This window comes from Semicossyphus pulcher, unplaced genomic scaffold, assembly GCF_022749685.1.
Source record: "Semicossyphus pulcher isolate SPU_LCO1_2020_fin unplaced genomic scaffold, fSemPul1.0.p SCAF_40, whole genome shotgun sequence".
Lineage (NCBI taxonomy): Eukaryota > Metazoa > Chordata > Actinopteri > Labriformes > Labridae > Semicossyphus > Semicossyphus pulcher.
This window is the reverse complement of record NW_027211716.1, coordinates 758,028-775,554: the sequence shown is the minus strand read 5'-3', so window position 1 is coordinate 775,554 and position 17,527 is coordinate 758,028. Positions and strand designations below refer to the sequence as shown.

The window sequence follows — 17,527 nt, the reverse complement described above, 5'->3', positions numbered from 1 at the left end:
GGCCACACAATGGGTAATTTGAACTCTGTCCTGAGGAAGGACTATGCCTTTCACAGAGAGATGGGGGGCTATGCTGCCTCATGGGAAACATACCAGGCTGAACTGGCCTTGGAAGAGCTGCTCTACGGGCACCCCCTCTCCCCGTTTGACTTTCACTTCAGTGCATCATTGGGGACCTGTTCCGTCAATCCCAAGAGCAACACCCATCATCGTGGGTTCCTGATCCTCCACCCATAAGTAATTGGACAAGCGATGAACGCCTAACTCAAAGTATATTGCGGCTCTTCCCCTTGACAGAGACCTTTAATACAGCACCCTCATTTATTGGTGCTGAGCTCATCAAAGTCCTCCTGGGGGACTTGTGGAAGGTTCCAAAAGAGTGGATACCTTTAGACAACATGAAATCCTCCACAAAGCCCTCAGGTTGGATCCTCAAGGGGTCCATGACAATAAAAGCACTGGCGGAGCAACTAGCCACCCGGGAGGCATTTCCCTTCCCAAGGGCCTTTGGGAAGGCAAGGGAGATGACAAGGAGGGCTCGCCATGATGTGGCCACCTGCCTTGTTCTGGGATTCCAGGAGCTAAAGCTGAAATTCTTCCCAGCCATTTTCAGCCAATTTCAGGATGCCAAGAGGACAAGGAGAGTCAACATGAAAGCACACGAGTATGTGGAGGTACACAGCTCAGACTCCCTGCCTTCAACACAGGAACAGGCTGCCTCACTGACGGGGGATGTGTGCCTGGAGATTGAGAGGCGGGGCTTGGCATACCCCCGTACTGTCTAACGTTACAAGAACTTTGGCATGCCCTGGATCGAGGTAACCATTCTTCGACTGGCAAGGATGAACCTCTCAAAGCCTGATCAACTAACTGAACTGAACTTTGTCAGCTCTGTTGGAATGATGCAGAATAATGACTATGTCAGTTATGAGCAACTGTGAGAGCTGGTTCATGAATTGCCCCTCCCTCAGCAGAAACTTCAAAGCCTGTTAATACAGGGGAGATTCCTGCTCTAGAAACTCCAGGCCTTCAGTGTGTGGAGCTTGCACCACTCCATACCTTACAGACTGGACCACAAGCAACAGAGAAAACGGGACACACAAAACAAGTGGAAGAGAGAGGAGGAGGAGGATGACAAAACCAGGCAGGAGCCAGAGGATGTGCAGCTCATTGCCCAGCAAGCTGAAGGTAAGCCATTTCAGCGTTCAGTTAGCAGGTCAGTACCTGCAACATCGCACTTCCGCTGGTCCTCTGAGGAGATGGCCCTCAATGACACCGACATCACACTCACACACAGACAAGCATACAACAGATACATAGAGCAATGTCAGGAGAAACTCCTGAAACTGAGAACTTTCACAGCTTTCCAACGAAAAAGACAAAAACATGCAAAACTAAAAGATCAAATGTAACTATTCAACACACACATGCACGCACACATACACCAAAATGATTGACATACAAACACAATTAATTTCTTTAATTGTTGTTTATTTATTGAATTTAATTGTTTAAATTTTGTTCATTTCAGTTAGTTGCATCAGAAAAGTATATATCTAAATAATCGAAACACACATTAACACAATCACATTTGATCACGTTTTGTTGATCTTTCATAGTTGCTTTATTCATTGTTCACTAAAATGTGCAGAAAAAACAAAACAAAAAAACCCCTCTGTCTTGACGTTGCGTGGAGGCAGACTTTTAAGTCTCTGTGACCTTCAGAAAAAAAGTTATTCAAGCAAGGAGCAATTTCGGGGTGGTTTTCATCCTTTATCCCTTTTAGTGGACGTACCTTGATTAGGCGCATTTGCCCCAGGGGATTATGTTGCAGCCATTAGGGCCGTATCGCAGCTACAGCAGAGGCCATCTACTGGACCGATTTCAAATGTTTTTGTTCCTATGAGTAATTTATTTGTAAAAACAGGGCCCAGGTTTAAAAAAACCAAACTTCTCCTTTAATAGACTTGGCATGCTCTCCTCCACCTCGCGGCCAACTGTCAGAGCCCAGTTCTACCAAGCAGAACCTAAAGGGAGGTACAAGCACAGGCAGCAGCTCAGAAATATAGAAGGTCAAACTGATGTGATAAACAGAAACACAAACACTGATAATAAATAAAGAACTTTATTGTACTTCATATACTGTAAATATATCCAGAATACATGTCGTAAACATAATTGCACACATTAACAGGATATACTTTCCATACATGATATTTCAAGTATGCAGATTAGTTATAGCATCAGATACGTTGCAGCGCTTTCTTGGCAGATGGAAGATTTATTCAAAAAATAAACAGCATAGAAGTTATCTAGAAGTATTGATCATGCAGTGTCGTATGTTACAGATAACTTTGGTATCTTGTCCACCAAAAACAAAGCTTATTTCATTTTCAGAAGCAGAAAAACAAGCATCTGGATGCATGTGGACAATAAACATATTTCCCAACAGCTCATAGTTTGATTGCTGATAAACATGACAGAGTCAACAAATCGCTCTCTGTTTCTGCGTCTTTTTACTTGAGCTATTTCCTTGTTTAGAAAATGATCAGGAAGAGAGCGCTGGAACTGTTTGACTGTTCTTATCTGATCAGATAATTTATCATATATTTTTACTTTTTAAAAATAGTGCTGAAAATCTGTTTCCTTATCAACAGCAACATCCAATAATTAAAGACTCAACATTAAACAGCTGTTTCTCAGGAATGATCTGAAGTCAGACACAAGTTTTTAATTACAATAATAGTAATTAATGTAAGGTGTTTGCATGTTTACTTGTCTAGTTTGCATCCATCAGATCTCAGCAACCTGCCCCTGAACCAGGTTTACTGGGTGATCAGGATCACTCTCAACTCTCAGTATCTGATGTTTCAGATCTAAACGCTGTTTACACTGCAGATCAAAACTTATCTGTAAAAATGAAGATTACTGTAAATACCGCCCACGTCAACAATTTGTAGTTACATTCAACAGTCATTCATCATAAACTCAGCATTAACGTGACTAACTCCGCCCCCTGTGACATCCCTTCCTTCGACATATTTCATTCACAGAAACAGAAAACAAGAGATTTACTGCCTCTTCAGAGAACTCACCTCCGCAGTGGATCTGATCTAAATGTATTCATGCAGAGCAACAAATATTTTACATTAAATTTTTCTACATATCACCCTAAATTATTTAAAAACAAACACTAAATAACTGGATTCTGATATTTAATACTTTTATTTCTGCTAATCGGCTGTAATTAATCCTCTGATTATCAATATCAGGAAGGTGCATTTTTTATGGACTGTATATTTTTAACCTCTCACATACAAACATATACATGTCATTTTTTACAGCAGATTAAACACTCAGATTCCTCTGAGTCAAACATAGTCAACACTGATCAATCATTATTGTCTTCTGATCATAATTATATTCTATTGCTAATATTTTTTCACAGCTAAAAAATAAAAATTCACATCAGTATCAACATCAGCTTGTTTAAAAAAATATATAAAAGCTCCTAAACCTGAAAAAATTAAACTTAAAAAAAAAAAAAAAAAAAATTACTTACTTTACCTAAAATGACGAAAATCTCAAGACAAACTGCTGGCAAAGCTCCTCCCACAACCGCAAACAGGCCCCCGATGAGCACACGAGGGTTTACCCCCCTCACAAGTCTCTGCGCTGGCTGTATGTTTGCTGTCCGTCGTATTGCCATTGGACGCTGAAACAGAAACTTGTCGTTTTTGAAGTCAAACTCGAAAGGCTGATCAGGAAAGTTTCGTAGATGATACCTGAAGCGCTGAGGGACTTTACAGAGAAAAGCAGGAAACAACCTGTGCGCTGTTTAAAATGTATCAGTCTTCCACTGTCCCCTGACACGTCAGTGTTACAGTTTTTCAGTATTACACTTTACAGTATTGGTATACATTAACAGTATTACAGTATACAGTCTGACTGTACAACACACACCCACATGCAGAACAGCAGAAACCAATTTCACACTTTCAAAATAAAAGTTTCTTTCTGCAGGCTTGTGTCAGAATAAACATGGCTTCTCCTTGAGTCGGTTTAATAATAAATAACACTGAGGTGGAAAAGTAAACCCGCACTGTGGCAGCAGCTCTGAACACTTTAGAAACACTGTAAAACTCTGAGGTTTAAAAATGTGACGCTCTTCATCTCTTCAGACACAAAGACTTTCTGTGCAGTTATAAATTTAAAACATTTGAAAATCAATCACTTCCTGTCTCACCTGATGATGACCTCACATCTTTCAGCTGTGTAATGTTTTGCTTCAAACTGGAATCAAGTTTGAATTCAGCTCAAAGCTGCACTCAAATATACGTTAACAGACCAGAGTCACCCCGTGACATCATGTATTTCTGTCACACTGATGTCATCCTGTTTAGTAGGTATAACAACGGCCAATTAACTCTAACAGTGCTGCTGCAGACTGTGCAGGTGTACACACAGGTAGTACATAACGGTATCCAGGTGTTTCCATGACAACAAAGCTGCATCACAGAATTCCAGGTTTTCCAGGATCCTGTTAAAGTCTTTAAAAAACTTGTGTTGAAACTGTGCAGTGAAAATGGAAGACAGAATTCACTCCAATGTTTTGTGTTCAACAAGCTTTAAGTCATCCATCTGTTTGTGTGCTGCGGTGAATCGGTTGCCATAAGAGACAACATGCTGTGAACTGATTGGACGGGTTGTGATTCATTATTGCGTCTGCCTGTATTTTACTTTTTGTTCTCCAGCAGCAGTTTCTCCCCGTGTCTCCATTCAATTTCCCTTTGTTTGTTCTGCAGCCGACCCTACCTTCCGATGATGGCATACCTGACTCCACCTTGTTGGTGTTGTCGGAATCATGACTCCGCCTTATTTGTGATGTCAGAAGAGTAGACTCCGCCTCCTTGTCGGGCTGTTTGCTTAATAGAAATAAACGTATTTAATTTTTAAAAATATTTTTATCAACATCTCAACATTTCTGCTGACTGAAGGTTCAGTCAGGTTAAAGTCCTCAGAGTGTTCTCACAAGATCAGAACGAGAAGTGTGTGTGTGTGTTACCTGGGTCAGGTGTGACTGTCGGTCTGAGTGTTTCTTTTTCCAGTCGAATCTCCGTCAGACTGAAGATGGACGTTGCTGAAACAAGCATCAGACAGACTGTGATGTCACAGTACACAGAGATGTCACAGGTTACAAACAAGGTCAAAGGTAATGTTAAACTCACTGTCAGGAAGCGCCAAAACTCTGTTTCCAAGGTTACTGAAGTAACGATGGCTCATGGACTCGTCCGCTGAGACCCTCTTCTTGCCTTCAAACTATGATTTAAATAAAGTTTAAACAAAAAATGAAATGTAGAAGTAAAGTTTAATCTTTCAAGATGAACAGTTTGTTAACGAGATTAAAACACAGAGAGAAGTTCTGTCCCAGAGACCAGGCTCATCAATGAAGAAGAGGGCATTGGTTAGCCAAACTACTTCTCCTATTTGTCCCTTTTGTCCTCAGTCTCAGATCACCCTCGACTCTCCCTCCCTCTCCCTTAGTCATGCTTCAGGTTCCAATGCTAACTTAATGGACTGTGGCTTGGCCAAAGGATTAGGCCTACAGTCTGCGAGTGCACTTGGTGGATGCTTTCTTTGTAGGGCATCACACCACATCCAACCTGTCCAACCCTCATTTCCTGACCACCATACAGCGACTCTGTTGAAGGAATTTTGAAAAAACTTGAGTATAAAGTAAATCATGTAACCTGAGTGAAGATTATATATTCTGTGTGAAAAACATGTCTTCTGTTAACTGTGTGTTTTAAATCATATGCTTTAAAGCTTAGAGTGATTTCTTTTTGCTATTTTTTGACAATCTGTCTTGTCCTATGGTCAGTCCTAACAGTGTCCAACTCCTGAGTTGGACCCAGACACAAGCAGCTGGGTGCGTGTCTATTGGAGCCCAAAAGAAGGAGAAACTCATCCCACTTCTGACACACTAAGAGATGAGCGGAGGACATGCAGATAATAAAAGGAGATGTTCAGAGTGTTAGAAAGCTCCACAGAAAGGAGGACCACCACAGAGTATATAAGGCCAAGGGTTATCAGTCTCTTCTGCGATTAACACCAGAATACAGATCACAGCATGACTCAAGACAAAAGTTCTTGAGTCATGCATTTTTGTCCACCATTTGTGCCTTGCCTAATAAGTTCATGATGACTGACTGTAAACACTTATTCTACTTTATTCATTGTTATTGTTATTATTACAGTGATGTTGTTTTTTTTTCATATTTTTAAGTTACAATGTTACAATTTCATGTATCAGACGCTTTTGTCCAAAGCAAGGTACATCTGAGAGTTAATACGACACAAGTAACCATCGAGACAGGAGGGGGCGGAGTCAGTAAGAGCCAACAAACAGCTTCAAATGCGACCGGACACTGGTGTACTGACCTGCAGGAACTTTGACAACAGCTCCACACCTTCACTGCTGAGCCTGAACAACACACACACACACACACACACACACAAACACACACACACACACACACACAGAGTTATATATCCATGGACAAGTAGATTTAACTCTCCAGATGAAACTGTGTTTATTGTTCTTGTTTGTTTGACAGGAAGTCACAAGCAGCCAATGAAAGCTTAACTTCCTGTTTTTACTCCAAACAACAAAACAGCACATGACAGACTGCTGTCAACACTGTGTAAGAGTATCTGTGAGTAGTACAGTTGTGTTTCTGTGAGTAGTATATTGTGTACCTGGGAGTGTGAGTACTCAGTCTCTCGGTTTTGTACTGAGGGTAGTTGTACGCCACAAACTCGTCATTAGAACTGATCCCTGGCCAGCTCTGCTCTGTGGGAGTACCTGCCCAAAAAACACATAAAATACACGATAAACTCATGAAATACAAAATATACTCATAAAAATACACAGTAAAAACACACAGACTGATGAGAGTATTGAGTTGACAGAAAAACAAAAGCTGATTGGCTCACCGAGCAGTTTGAAGATAAAGTGAAGCTCCTCCTCCACCGTTGAACCAGGAAACAGAGGACGACCTGTCGCCATCTCATAGAAGATACAACCAACACCCCTACAGACAGACAGGCAGAGACACACACAGACAGACAGAGAGGCAGGTAAAAAAAAAACGGCAGAGAGAATGACAGGTCAGTAGAGCCTAATGTACGATGATGAAGAACAATGTTGGTTGTCTACAGGGCTGTCACGGTAACCACATGGCTGCAATACCGCGGTTATGTGACTCCTAGCCTGGGGTGGACCCAGAGACCGTCATCACTGCTATTTTTCTTTAAATATCATAGACCCAGTGATGTTGCTATACTCACCCTGTGTCTCTGGCGCATTGAAATCTAAAGGGATGCAGTAAAGTCACTATCCAGTCGTCCCAGGTAAGCGCCTCATCTTTTCAAACGGAACGAAAAATCAGTAATCAGCTAAATAAACCTTGCAGTCAGCGCACCGCTGTTTCAACCCCCTGTGCATCTAATCAGCACAGCAGTGTGCACTCTTGTGACATGTGGATACAACAACTAGCTCGTTACCACGGATTTCATTTAAACTATTAAGGATACGAACTTTGTAGTGGTTAATAAACTTGAGTTTCCACCGCTCATGCCGTGTTCACTGATGTCGATGATGCTTTACCGACTGGGTGACTGGGCCGCAGGCTGGGGCAGCGTCAACCGGCAAACCGCAAGGGGGCGTTAGTGCTTCACCGCAGTTAGAAAAATGTAGTACCATGACAGCCCTACTTGTCTGTGTAACAGAGTTTCTCAGCACTAGTGCTACAGTGTACTACAATGGTACTAAAGAACACTACAAGAGTATTACAGAACACTACAATACTACTACAGTGTACTACAATGGTACTAGAGAACACTACAAGAGTATTACAGAACACTACAATGCTACTACAGTGTACTACAATGGTACTACAGAACACTACAAGAGTATTACAGAACACTACAATGCTACTACAGTGTACTACAATGGTACTACAGAACACTACAAGAGTATTACAGAACACTACAATGCTACTACAGTGTACTACAATGGTACTACAGAACACTACAATAGTGCAACCGTACTAACCACATGTCAATGTGGGTGGAGTAATCGGTGCTACCCAACAGGATGTCCGGCGGTCTGTACCACAGCGTCACCACCTCGTTAGAGTACGTCTTTGTCGGGATCGACTTTGCTCGAGCCAATCCTGTAACAAACAAACACACCTGAGTCACATTATCACAGTGTCTACTACACCTGAGTGAAATCAATACGGGGGTTAGGGTTCTGACTCCAAACGAAGAGGTTTGTGGACTAGATGAAGAGGTCTGTAGATATGATGAAGAGGTCTGTAGACTAGATGAAGAGGTCTTTAGACTAGACGAAGAGGCCTGTAGATATGATGAAGAGGTCTGTACACTAGATGAAGAGGTCTGTAGACTAGACAAAGAGGTCTGTAGATATGATGAAGAGGTCTGTAGACTAGATGAAGAGGTCTGTAGACTAGACGAAGAGGTCTGTGCACTAGACAAAGAGGTCTGTAGATATGATGAAGAGGTCTGTAGACTAGATGAAGAGGTCTGTAGACTAGACAAAGAGGCCTGTAGATATGATGAAGAGGTCTGTAGACTAGATGAAGAGGCCTGTAGATATGATGAAGAGGTCTGTAGACTAGATGAAGAGGTCTGTAGATATGATGAAGAGGTCTGTAAACTAGATGAAGAGGTCTGTAGATATGATGAAGAGGTCTGTACACTAGACAAAGAGGTCTGTAGACTAGATGAAGAGGTCTGTAGATATGATGAAGAGGTCTGTAGACTAGATGAAGAGGTCTGTAGATATGATGAAGAGGTCTGTAGACTAGATGAAGAGGTCTGTAGATATGATGAAGAGGTCTGTAGACTAGATGAAGAGGTCTGTAGATATGATGAAGAGGTCTGTAGACTAGATGAAGAGGTCTGTACACTAGACGAAGAGGTCTGTACACTAGACAAAGAGGTCTGTAGACTAGATGAAGAGGTCTGTAGACTAGACAAAGAGGCCTGTAGATATGATGAAGAGGTCTGTAGACTAGATGAAGAGGCCTGTAGATATGATGAAGAGGTCTGTAGACTAGATGAAGAGGTCTGTAGATATGATGAAGAGGTCTGTAGACTAGATGAAGAGGTCTGTAGATATGATGAAGAGGTCTGTACACTAGACAAAGAGGTCTGTAGACTAGATGAAGAGGTCTGTACACTAGACAAAGAGGTCTGTAGACATGATGAAGAGGTCTGTATACAAAGGATGGTGTGGTCTTTGTTTGTTTGCTGTAGTTTGTTGGTTTGTAATTCACCCACATTTGGACAATGCAACCATTTTTCACTCTGCAGCCAGACTTTAATTTTGAAATGTTTTTACACTCGGTCTGTGTTCACTCGTGTCTGTTAAAAGCAGCAATAAACACATATAGTCAACTCACCAAAGTCAGCCAGTTTCAGCTCTCCTCGCTCGTTGATCAACAGGTTTTGGGGTTTCAGGTCTCTGTGGAGAACTTTCCTCCGATGACAATATGACAAACCACGCAGCAACTGGAAAAGAAAGAGCTGAGAGAAAAATCAGTAAAGTCATGGGAGCGAGTTACTGTTTAACTGGACAAAGACACACAACTGAACAGACATTGCCTTAATAGTGTGTGTATGTGTTTGTGTGTCTAAGTGCGAGTGTATATGTATAGAGGGTTCAGTGACATCAAAGTATTAAGGAGTTATTTAAATCACAATGCCACACTGCCTTTTACCAGGTGAAATGAACATTCAGCATTTCAGCCTCTAGGAGAGAAAACTGAAGGACAGGGTTATCAGACTGAGCAACTGAACAGCCCACAGAGCCACTGAATGACCAACTGACATATACAATATATTGTACACTTCAATACAATCATGTTCAAACAGATACAGTGAAAGTATTCTTACTTTGACGTTGTGTACATTAATGATGTTTCCACAGTCGTCCAGATACTGTTTAAGATCTTTGTCCTGAAAAACAAAAGAAAAAACTTTTTCCAATCAATACACCAAATAAAGACGTGTGTGTGTGAGTGTGTGTGTGTGTCTGTGTGTCTCACCAGATATTCAAACACCAGGGTGAGGGATTTCTGTGTGTGGATGATGTCATGAAGAGTGACGATGTTGGCGTGTTTCAGATCTTTTAACAGAGACACTAAGGAAGAAAATACACACATTGATACCAATGACTGTATATAAAGAGGGACGATGCATCTCCATCTGCTCTCATTGTACAAAATTGATGCCGAAACAGTCCCCGTGTTAGGCACTGCCATCTTCCGATGGTGATGTCATTTGGAGCCAGAGACTGCGCAGTAGAGATTGGCGGGTGGAGCATTCGTAGTGCTCGTAGCCACTTCTGCTAACCAAAATACACACTTAAATTACCAAAAAAATGGCAAAGATCCGACATGTCGGCATATTTAACTTCTCTGTGTTGGTCCGAGGCTAAGGTTCACAGGTATGGAAACTTCAATGACTGAAGTGCTTGTTTTAGTTATGTTTCCTCTCCACGGTCCTCCTCTACTCTGCTAATCCATAACAGATTGGCTCCAGGAGCTGTATTTGTCAACACAGCTGTCAATCATCCTTTTTACAGCGTCAAACAACTAATTAAAAGAAAACTTGTCAGAAAAATGAACCATTAGATGTAGATCAGCATGATAAGAACTAACTATAATGACAGAAACCATGTTTGAGAAAAATGTATTTGACGTGTATTTTGATTTTATAGTTTGACTCATGTCCCATCTGTTAACATGGAGGAGGCGGGCTTTATGAGCTATACCGCAGCCAGTCAGCAGGGGGTGCTTAAAATTTTTTGGCTTCACTTTTAGGGAGCTGTCATGCCGTCCATCTTTTTATACAGTCCATGATTGATTCCCAGCCAAAATACTGCTACTATGGTGATACTGATACTGTAGTGATACCCAATATTGCAGTGCTTCTGATACGACACGAGCAGTCCATTCAACAAAACTAGAGGTAGTAGTATATGTAGTATAGCATAAGTACTGTAGTACCTTCTCTGATTGCGGTACACGGAGCTCCTTCTTCATGTTCAAGACGAATTTCTTTTAGAGCAACGAGATTCTCTGTCAGTTTACTGCGACCTTTATACACTGTTGCATAAGTCCCCTGTAGACAGACAGGTGAGAGAGAGAAAGGTAAGACAGACAAGTAGAGAGAGAGATAGGAGAGAGACAGACAGGTTAGAGAAGGTGTAATCTCTATATACAGATTCTACGTAGAAATGTAGAATCTGTAGGCAGGGACGTGGATTTCCAGGACGGCAAGTGTTCTGGTTCCGTTCGTAGTATGCCTGCAGTCCGAGTAATATTGGCCAATCACGGATCAGCAGGCTGCGGCGTATGCAGGAACATCAGTCCGTGTGGAGAGCAAAAGCAGGCGGAACATAATCCGCTGTAATGACATCTCGGCTTCCAATCTGCCGATATGACGGTGAATTAGTTTCTTATTAATCTGACATCTGCATGCTAACAGCTAACAGTCTGATCTAGATCTAAAATTCAACTTGAGATAAATCCCTGACGCTGTGTCACAAATGCCGTAAAGCGTTCAGATTTCCCGACTTCCTTGAATGCATCAGAAATTATGGATCCGACCTCCGTTTAACAAACGAGCATTTTGAAAGTAGCTTTCTTCTCCTCTTGAGGACAGACCTGAGAAAGCTTCATGTTGACTTGTTACTAATCTGCATCATGATGTTGAAATTTCGGCAAAGGTAAGACACCTTAATTAAAGTCAATCACAAGAAAAACGTTCTTTTTCTGTAAACAGTGCAGCACGCGGAAAAGGAAGTCTTGACTGGAAGTCGTTTATCCCATTTGCCCTGGCATGTTCACAGATGTCCCCAGAGGCTATATCGTCGTCAGACTATAGCCGACGGGATCCGAGATTGGAGAAGGTGAGACAGAAAAGTAGAGTCAGTTAGGGAGACAGACAGTTTAGAGAGGGAGACAGATAGACAGGTGAGCGAGACAGGTGACAAAGACAGGTGGAAAAACAGGTAGAGAGAGATACAGGTGAGACAGACCTGTAGAGAGACAGACAGATAGAGAAAGAGACAGGTTGAAAAAGAGAGACAGTTAGGACAGACAGGTAAGGGAGAGACAGATGAGACAGAAATCAGTCATCTTGTCCTCTATGCACACCAAAGTTAGTCATGGAGTTCCACAAGGTTCTGTGCTCGGACCGATTCTTTTCACTTTATGCTTCTTCTGGGTAATATCATGAGGAAACACTTTTACATATATACGACATATTTGTGCTGTTATTAATGGAATTACAGCCATAAACTTAAATTATCTGTTGTTGTTTTTTAATCTAACAAAGAGTATGGTCTAGACCTGCTTTATTTGTAAAGTGTCCTTAGATAACTAGTATTTGTATTAAACTTTATTAACAGATCAGTTTCAAAGAGTTTATTCTGTTTTCATTTAGTGTGTCCTCACCTCTCCCAGTTTGTCCAGTTTGATGTACGTCTCCAGTTTCCCAAAACCAATTTCTGACTGCAAAGAGAAACAGGTAGGCAGACAGGCAGGCAGAAAGACAAACAGAGAGGAGAGGGTGTTCCAAAACATTAAATTGTTTTATTCATTGAAATTGCATTGAAGAGTCAAATCCCCCCCCCCCCCCCCCCTTCAGCTAACATGATCTTCAGCATGGCATCTACTCCTTTCCTATAGTATCATCTAACATTATCAAATAATAATGTTAGCATTCAGTTTCTTCGTAGCTTACTAGCAGACAGCGTTTGGGGAGACCTGGCGAAGAAATCTTTTACGGAGGAATATAAATGTGGATTATGGACACCGCTCAGGACAATTGGATTATTCCTTTCCTGCTGGAGTATTCTGGGATCTCGTCTCAGCATCTATACGGACTGGGTGAGGTTGCGGGGATCTTTTGTATTTATTGAGCCGTGGCACTTGCCACACTGTCAATTGGACCGCCACTGACAGTGTTATTTTGTTTTGGACATTATTATTCATAAGCCTTTATTTAATTAACTTAGGGGACTCGTTAGGAACTTTGGGTCTGAAACAGTATTTTTGATTGTTGTTGAGTGGATCTTGTTTGGCATTTACTCATCTGTTTTGGTTTCTTTGTTCTGTTTGGCGCCGACTATGTCAGTTGTTTTAAGTTAAAATATAACGATAACACTCTTGTTGATCAACACTTATGTGCCTCTTTTATTAATTGTTAATTTTTTCCTACATTAAATTAAGTGAAAAGGAAGTTTTGTGGTGTGTTTTGACCATTTTGTGTCATTCTAACATTCGGCTATTAGTAATTCCCGTAACCTATTTTTTGTGCGTTGTACTGTTCTCCTTAACTTTATAAATTAGGTGCATTGTTACAATAGGACTAACAACCTTAAACACAACAGAACATTAAAGCAGTGTCAGGTCAGAGGAAAAATGGCCGCCATGTGGATTTGGTGAATAGAAACAGGAAGAATAGAAGCATACTGACGCACCAGAGACACTCTGCGCAGCCGCCTGCTGATTGGCTGCTCAAACAGAGCCGGCCCAATCACATTAAACTTCTCCAGGTAACCGTCAGGAAGTCGAATATCAGCCGGTAGCGACAGACGTTTGTTTATGTCCTGAAACACAAGAGAGAGAGAGACTGGTAGAGACAGACAGACAGGCAAACGGGCAGGCAGATTCTCTACAGGAATATAAACACACACGCACCCCCAGGTACTGTATGTGTGAACCTTTAGTACTGTATATGTGTGTATATTGGTGTGTATTAGTGTGCATATGAGTGTGTACCTCAGTGGAGATCTTCTTGTTCCTCAGTCGGACTTTAACTGGACTCTGAACGTCGTCCGATGAAGAGGCTGGATCACTTTCTCCATCTGAGCTCATCTTCACGTCCTCATGGACGATCTCTGAAAGTACACAAACAAAGTAATTATACACAGAGTACATAAACAGTTTATAAACAGAAGTACTACAGTACATAGCACTACAATCACATACATATAAATATGTAGTGCAGTATTTGTACATGTACTTGCAGTATTTGTACCCAGGCGAGTGGTGTGATTCAGGTAGGAACTCAGGCTGCGTCCTAGATTTCGCGGTTTCCGGCTATACGACTGAAGAAGGGATGAAACTGAAGAAGAAGAACCTCGAACCTTCAAACCAGAAGAAGAAGACGAAGAACCACGACGAGACATCACCTCTGGGGGGGGGGGGTGGAGGACAGATGGAGGAAACATGACGGACAGATGGGAAAAAACATGAAGGAGAGATGGAGAAGGGATGAGGAAGACATTGTGGAAGAGTGGAAGGGGTTAAGGTGTTGACTGGTTGATTTAGTAGACAAAGGAGAAGACCCCAAAAAAAGTATCATCAGATCAGAGCAGCAGACAGATTATCTGACAGTGCTGCCCTCTACTGGTGGACTATTGTAAGTGTGCTGCCCTCTACTGGTGGACTATTGTAACTGTGCTGCCCTCTACTGGTGGTGTTCAATGAAAAAATGAAGTGATTAATAATGTGAACATAAAGGTGAAGATTAGCCATTTTATGATATTGATACATAAAAAAGTTTAAAAATTACGGTTCAAGTATGAAAATAATTCACACCTGACGCCGCCCAGTGAAACCAGTAACCAGGCAATCTGATGTGTTGGATTCTGATTCTTCAGGCTCTTCCTGCTGGCTCAGGTATCAAAACCTGCAACCTTCTGGTCACATTACACCTGGTTTAACACTGGAACTGGTCCCGATTTAGGATTGTGTTTCAATACTCATAATTCCAGAGTATTTGTATGTAGTATATCTGAGTACTTGATGTCTGTTACAGTAAAATTATTATTAATTATTATTACCTGAGTCACTGTGTGATGTCACTTCCTGGTTGATTGTGTCACTCAGCACCCTGTCCCCTCCACCAGCTCCACCCCTCCCCAAAGTGAGTGACAGCTGCCGTTTGATCTTCCTCATTCTCTCCATAAGGGGGGCCCGGGGGGGCGGGGAGGGGCGGGATGCTGAGGGGGGCGGAGCAGCCAGCCTGGAGCCAACACCTGGACACGCAACACAGGAAAGGAATCACACTAATATTTTTCACCATGAAGCACATAACAGGGGGTACGAAGCAAGTTAAACATACCCAGGCTTTCTTTACGTCAGCTGGCTCGACAAAGCCTGAAGCACCAGTTTGAGATAACAGAGATAACAGACAGAGATAACAGTCAGAGATAACGGATAACAGTCAGAGATAAACGTCAGAGACAACAGATAACAGTCAGAGATAACAGTCAGAGATAAACGTCAGAGACAACAGATAACAGTCAGAGATAACAGTCAGAGATAACAGTCAGAGATAACAGATAACAGTCGGAGATAACAGTCAGAGATAACAGATAACAGTCAGAGACAACAGTCAGAGATAAACGTCAGAGATAACAGATAACAGTCGGAGATAACAGTCAGAGACAACAGTCAGAGATAACATATAACAGTCAGAGATAACAGATAACAGTCAGAGATAGATAACAGTCAGGGACAACAGTCAGAGATAACAGACAACAGTCAGAGATAACAGACAACAGAGATAACAGATAGAGATAACAGTCAGAGATAACATAACAATCAGACATAACAGTCAGAGATAACAGTCAGACATAACAGTCAGAGATAACAGACAACAGTCAGAGATAACAGTCAGAGATAACATAACAATCAGACATAACAGTCAGAGATAACAGTCAGACATAACAGTCAGACATAACAGACACCAGTCAGAGATAACAGACACCAGTCAGAGATAACAGACAACAGTCAGAGATAACAGTCAGAGATAACAGATAACAGTCAGAGATAACAGTTAACAGTTAGAGATAACAGTCAGAGATAACATAACAATCAGACATAACAGTCAGAAATAACATAACAATCAGACATAACAGTCAGAGATAACAGTCAGACATAACAGTCACAAACTCTGAACTCTGAGCTTTGCACAGTAAGTTGCCATCATGAGTTAGCCAGGTTAAATGAGAGCCACCTTCATGAAACTGAAAACTCTCTCATCTTGCCTCATAGTGCAGCCCTCTGAAGAACATTTTTTTAACAAATTGCTGACTGACTAGTTATCTACCTGACAGCTAACATGCTGACACCTGACTGTCTAGTTATCTACCTGACAGCTACCATGCTAACACCTGACTGACTAGTTATTTACCTGTCAGCTAATATGCTAACACCTGACTGACGGGTTATCTACCTGACAGCTATCATGCTAACACCTGACTGACAGGTTGTCTACCTGAAGCTACAATGCTAACACCTGACTTGCAGGTTATCTACCTGGAAGCTTTGTCAACGTCAGCTGTGTTGTAACGTCACAATGAGTCAGTAACACTTCACTGTAAATAAATAATTTTAGCTACATGTGTGTCATTGTTTCGCCTTCGGCTAACAGCTAGCAGCTAATGTGTATGTTGTCCTGCCTCTCTGCGGTTTTCTCTTTGGTACCGTCTATGTTCTGTGTGTTTTCTTGCTACATGTTTGTGTATCAGTGTGCATAGGACGGGGCCCGTCTATTTCCTGCAGTAAATGTCATCAGTGGGTTTATAAATAGCAGCGGAGGCGGAGCGGGTTTATCTGTGAGGCTGCTGCTCCGTTGACGGCTCCCTCACATTGTAATTAAACCGTTACCCGTTGACACATGAAGTTCGGAGGGGTGTATTACTCACCTGGAGGATTTGTCCCGGTCGGTCCCGGGTTATCTTTGGCTCGGTTCAGTCTGACAGAGTCTCGGATCTTCCTCGCTCCCAGTAATCTGCAGCCATGTTGCTGCTCCGCTCCTCCGGTGTGTCCTGGCGGCGAACATTCTGCCCACCGTGTGTGACGTCACGTAACGGCACCTCCGACCCGGGTTATCTCATAAAAGATCAGTAGGAGTAAACAGTAACAACACACGTTGCATTAATGTTCATTGTTAAAAGGAAATTACGTTTTTTAAAATCTGCGTGGCTTAATGTGATATTTTAATCCTTCATTTCCGCCCCAGCTGTTTTCAGGTGTTCTGTTGTTAACCAGATATGAAACATCATCATACAATCATGAAAAATCTATTTCAATATTCAAACTCTAAACACTTCCTGTGTTTATCTCTGTTCAACAAACACACCTGTTGGTAAGGGAGGTATGGCGTTTTGTTTTTATGAAAATTATTTTCATTAGATGGTGGGGGGGGGGGGGGGGGGGGCACAGACAGAAAATAAAACATGAAAGTCTGAGAAGTGATGATTGCTGTGTTCAAAATGCCATACTATATACTATATACGGCATACCGTGTTCGGCGGTAGTATGTAGTATGGAGCTGTTCACATTTATTTTGCAGCATGCTAAAACCAGGCGCCATTTTTGGGGTTTTGGAAAGTAAAAAATAGCCCACCAATAGC

At 41.8% G+C, this 17,527-nt stretch overlaps 1 protein-coding gene across 2 annotated transcripts; it reads right to left on the bottom strand.

The window, feature by feature from the left end:
* Window positions 1-2,106: 2,106 nt before the first annotated feature.
* On the bottom strand, window positions 2,107-16,934 carry cdk16 (cyclin dependent kinase 16). 2 transcript variants are annotated; one of them, XM_069680705.1, is made up of 18 exons: window positions 16,817-16,934; window positions 15,229-15,263; window positions 14,948-15,142; window positions 14,140-14,295; window positions 13,881-13,999; window positions 13,580-13,708; window positions 12,552-12,608; window positions 11,100-11,214; window positions 10,137-10,231; window positions 9,985-10,047; window positions 9,492-9,615; window positions 8,117-8,237; window positions 6,997-7,094; window positions 6,760-6,865; window positions 6,442-6,484; window positions 5,229-5,319; window positions 5,066-5,140; window positions 2,107-4,925 (listed from the first exon to the last, which is right to left on the bottom strand). In XM_069680705.1, the coding sequence occupies exons 3-18, from the start codon at window positions 15,069-15,071 to the stop codon at window positions 4,888-4,890; spliced, it is 1,554 nt and encodes a 517-aa protein (XP_069536806.1). In that variant the 5' UTR covers window positions 15,072-15,142; window positions 15,229-15,263; window positions 16,817-16,934; the 3' UTR covers window positions 2,107-4,887. The 2 variants fall into 2 exon arrangements, with proteins under 2 accessions (XP_069536806.1, XP_069536805.1); XM_069680704.1 differs by lacking the exon at window positions 15,229-15,263.
* Window positions 16,935-17,527: the final 593 nt, after the last annotated feature.

Coding starts and splice junctions, on each gene's coding strand:
- cdk16 (XM_069680705.1), bottom strand. CDS start 15,071: ATGGAGAGAATGAGGAAGATCAAACGGCAGCTGTCACTCACTTTGGGG. Junction 14,296..14,947: donor GACATCACACAGTGACTCAG/GTAATAATAATT, acceptor CCCCCCCCCCAG/AGGTGATGTCTCGTCGTGGT. Junction 14,000..14,139: donor GAATCACACCACTCGCCTGG/GTACAAATACTG, acceptor GTGTACTTTCAG/AGATCGTCCATGAGGACGTG.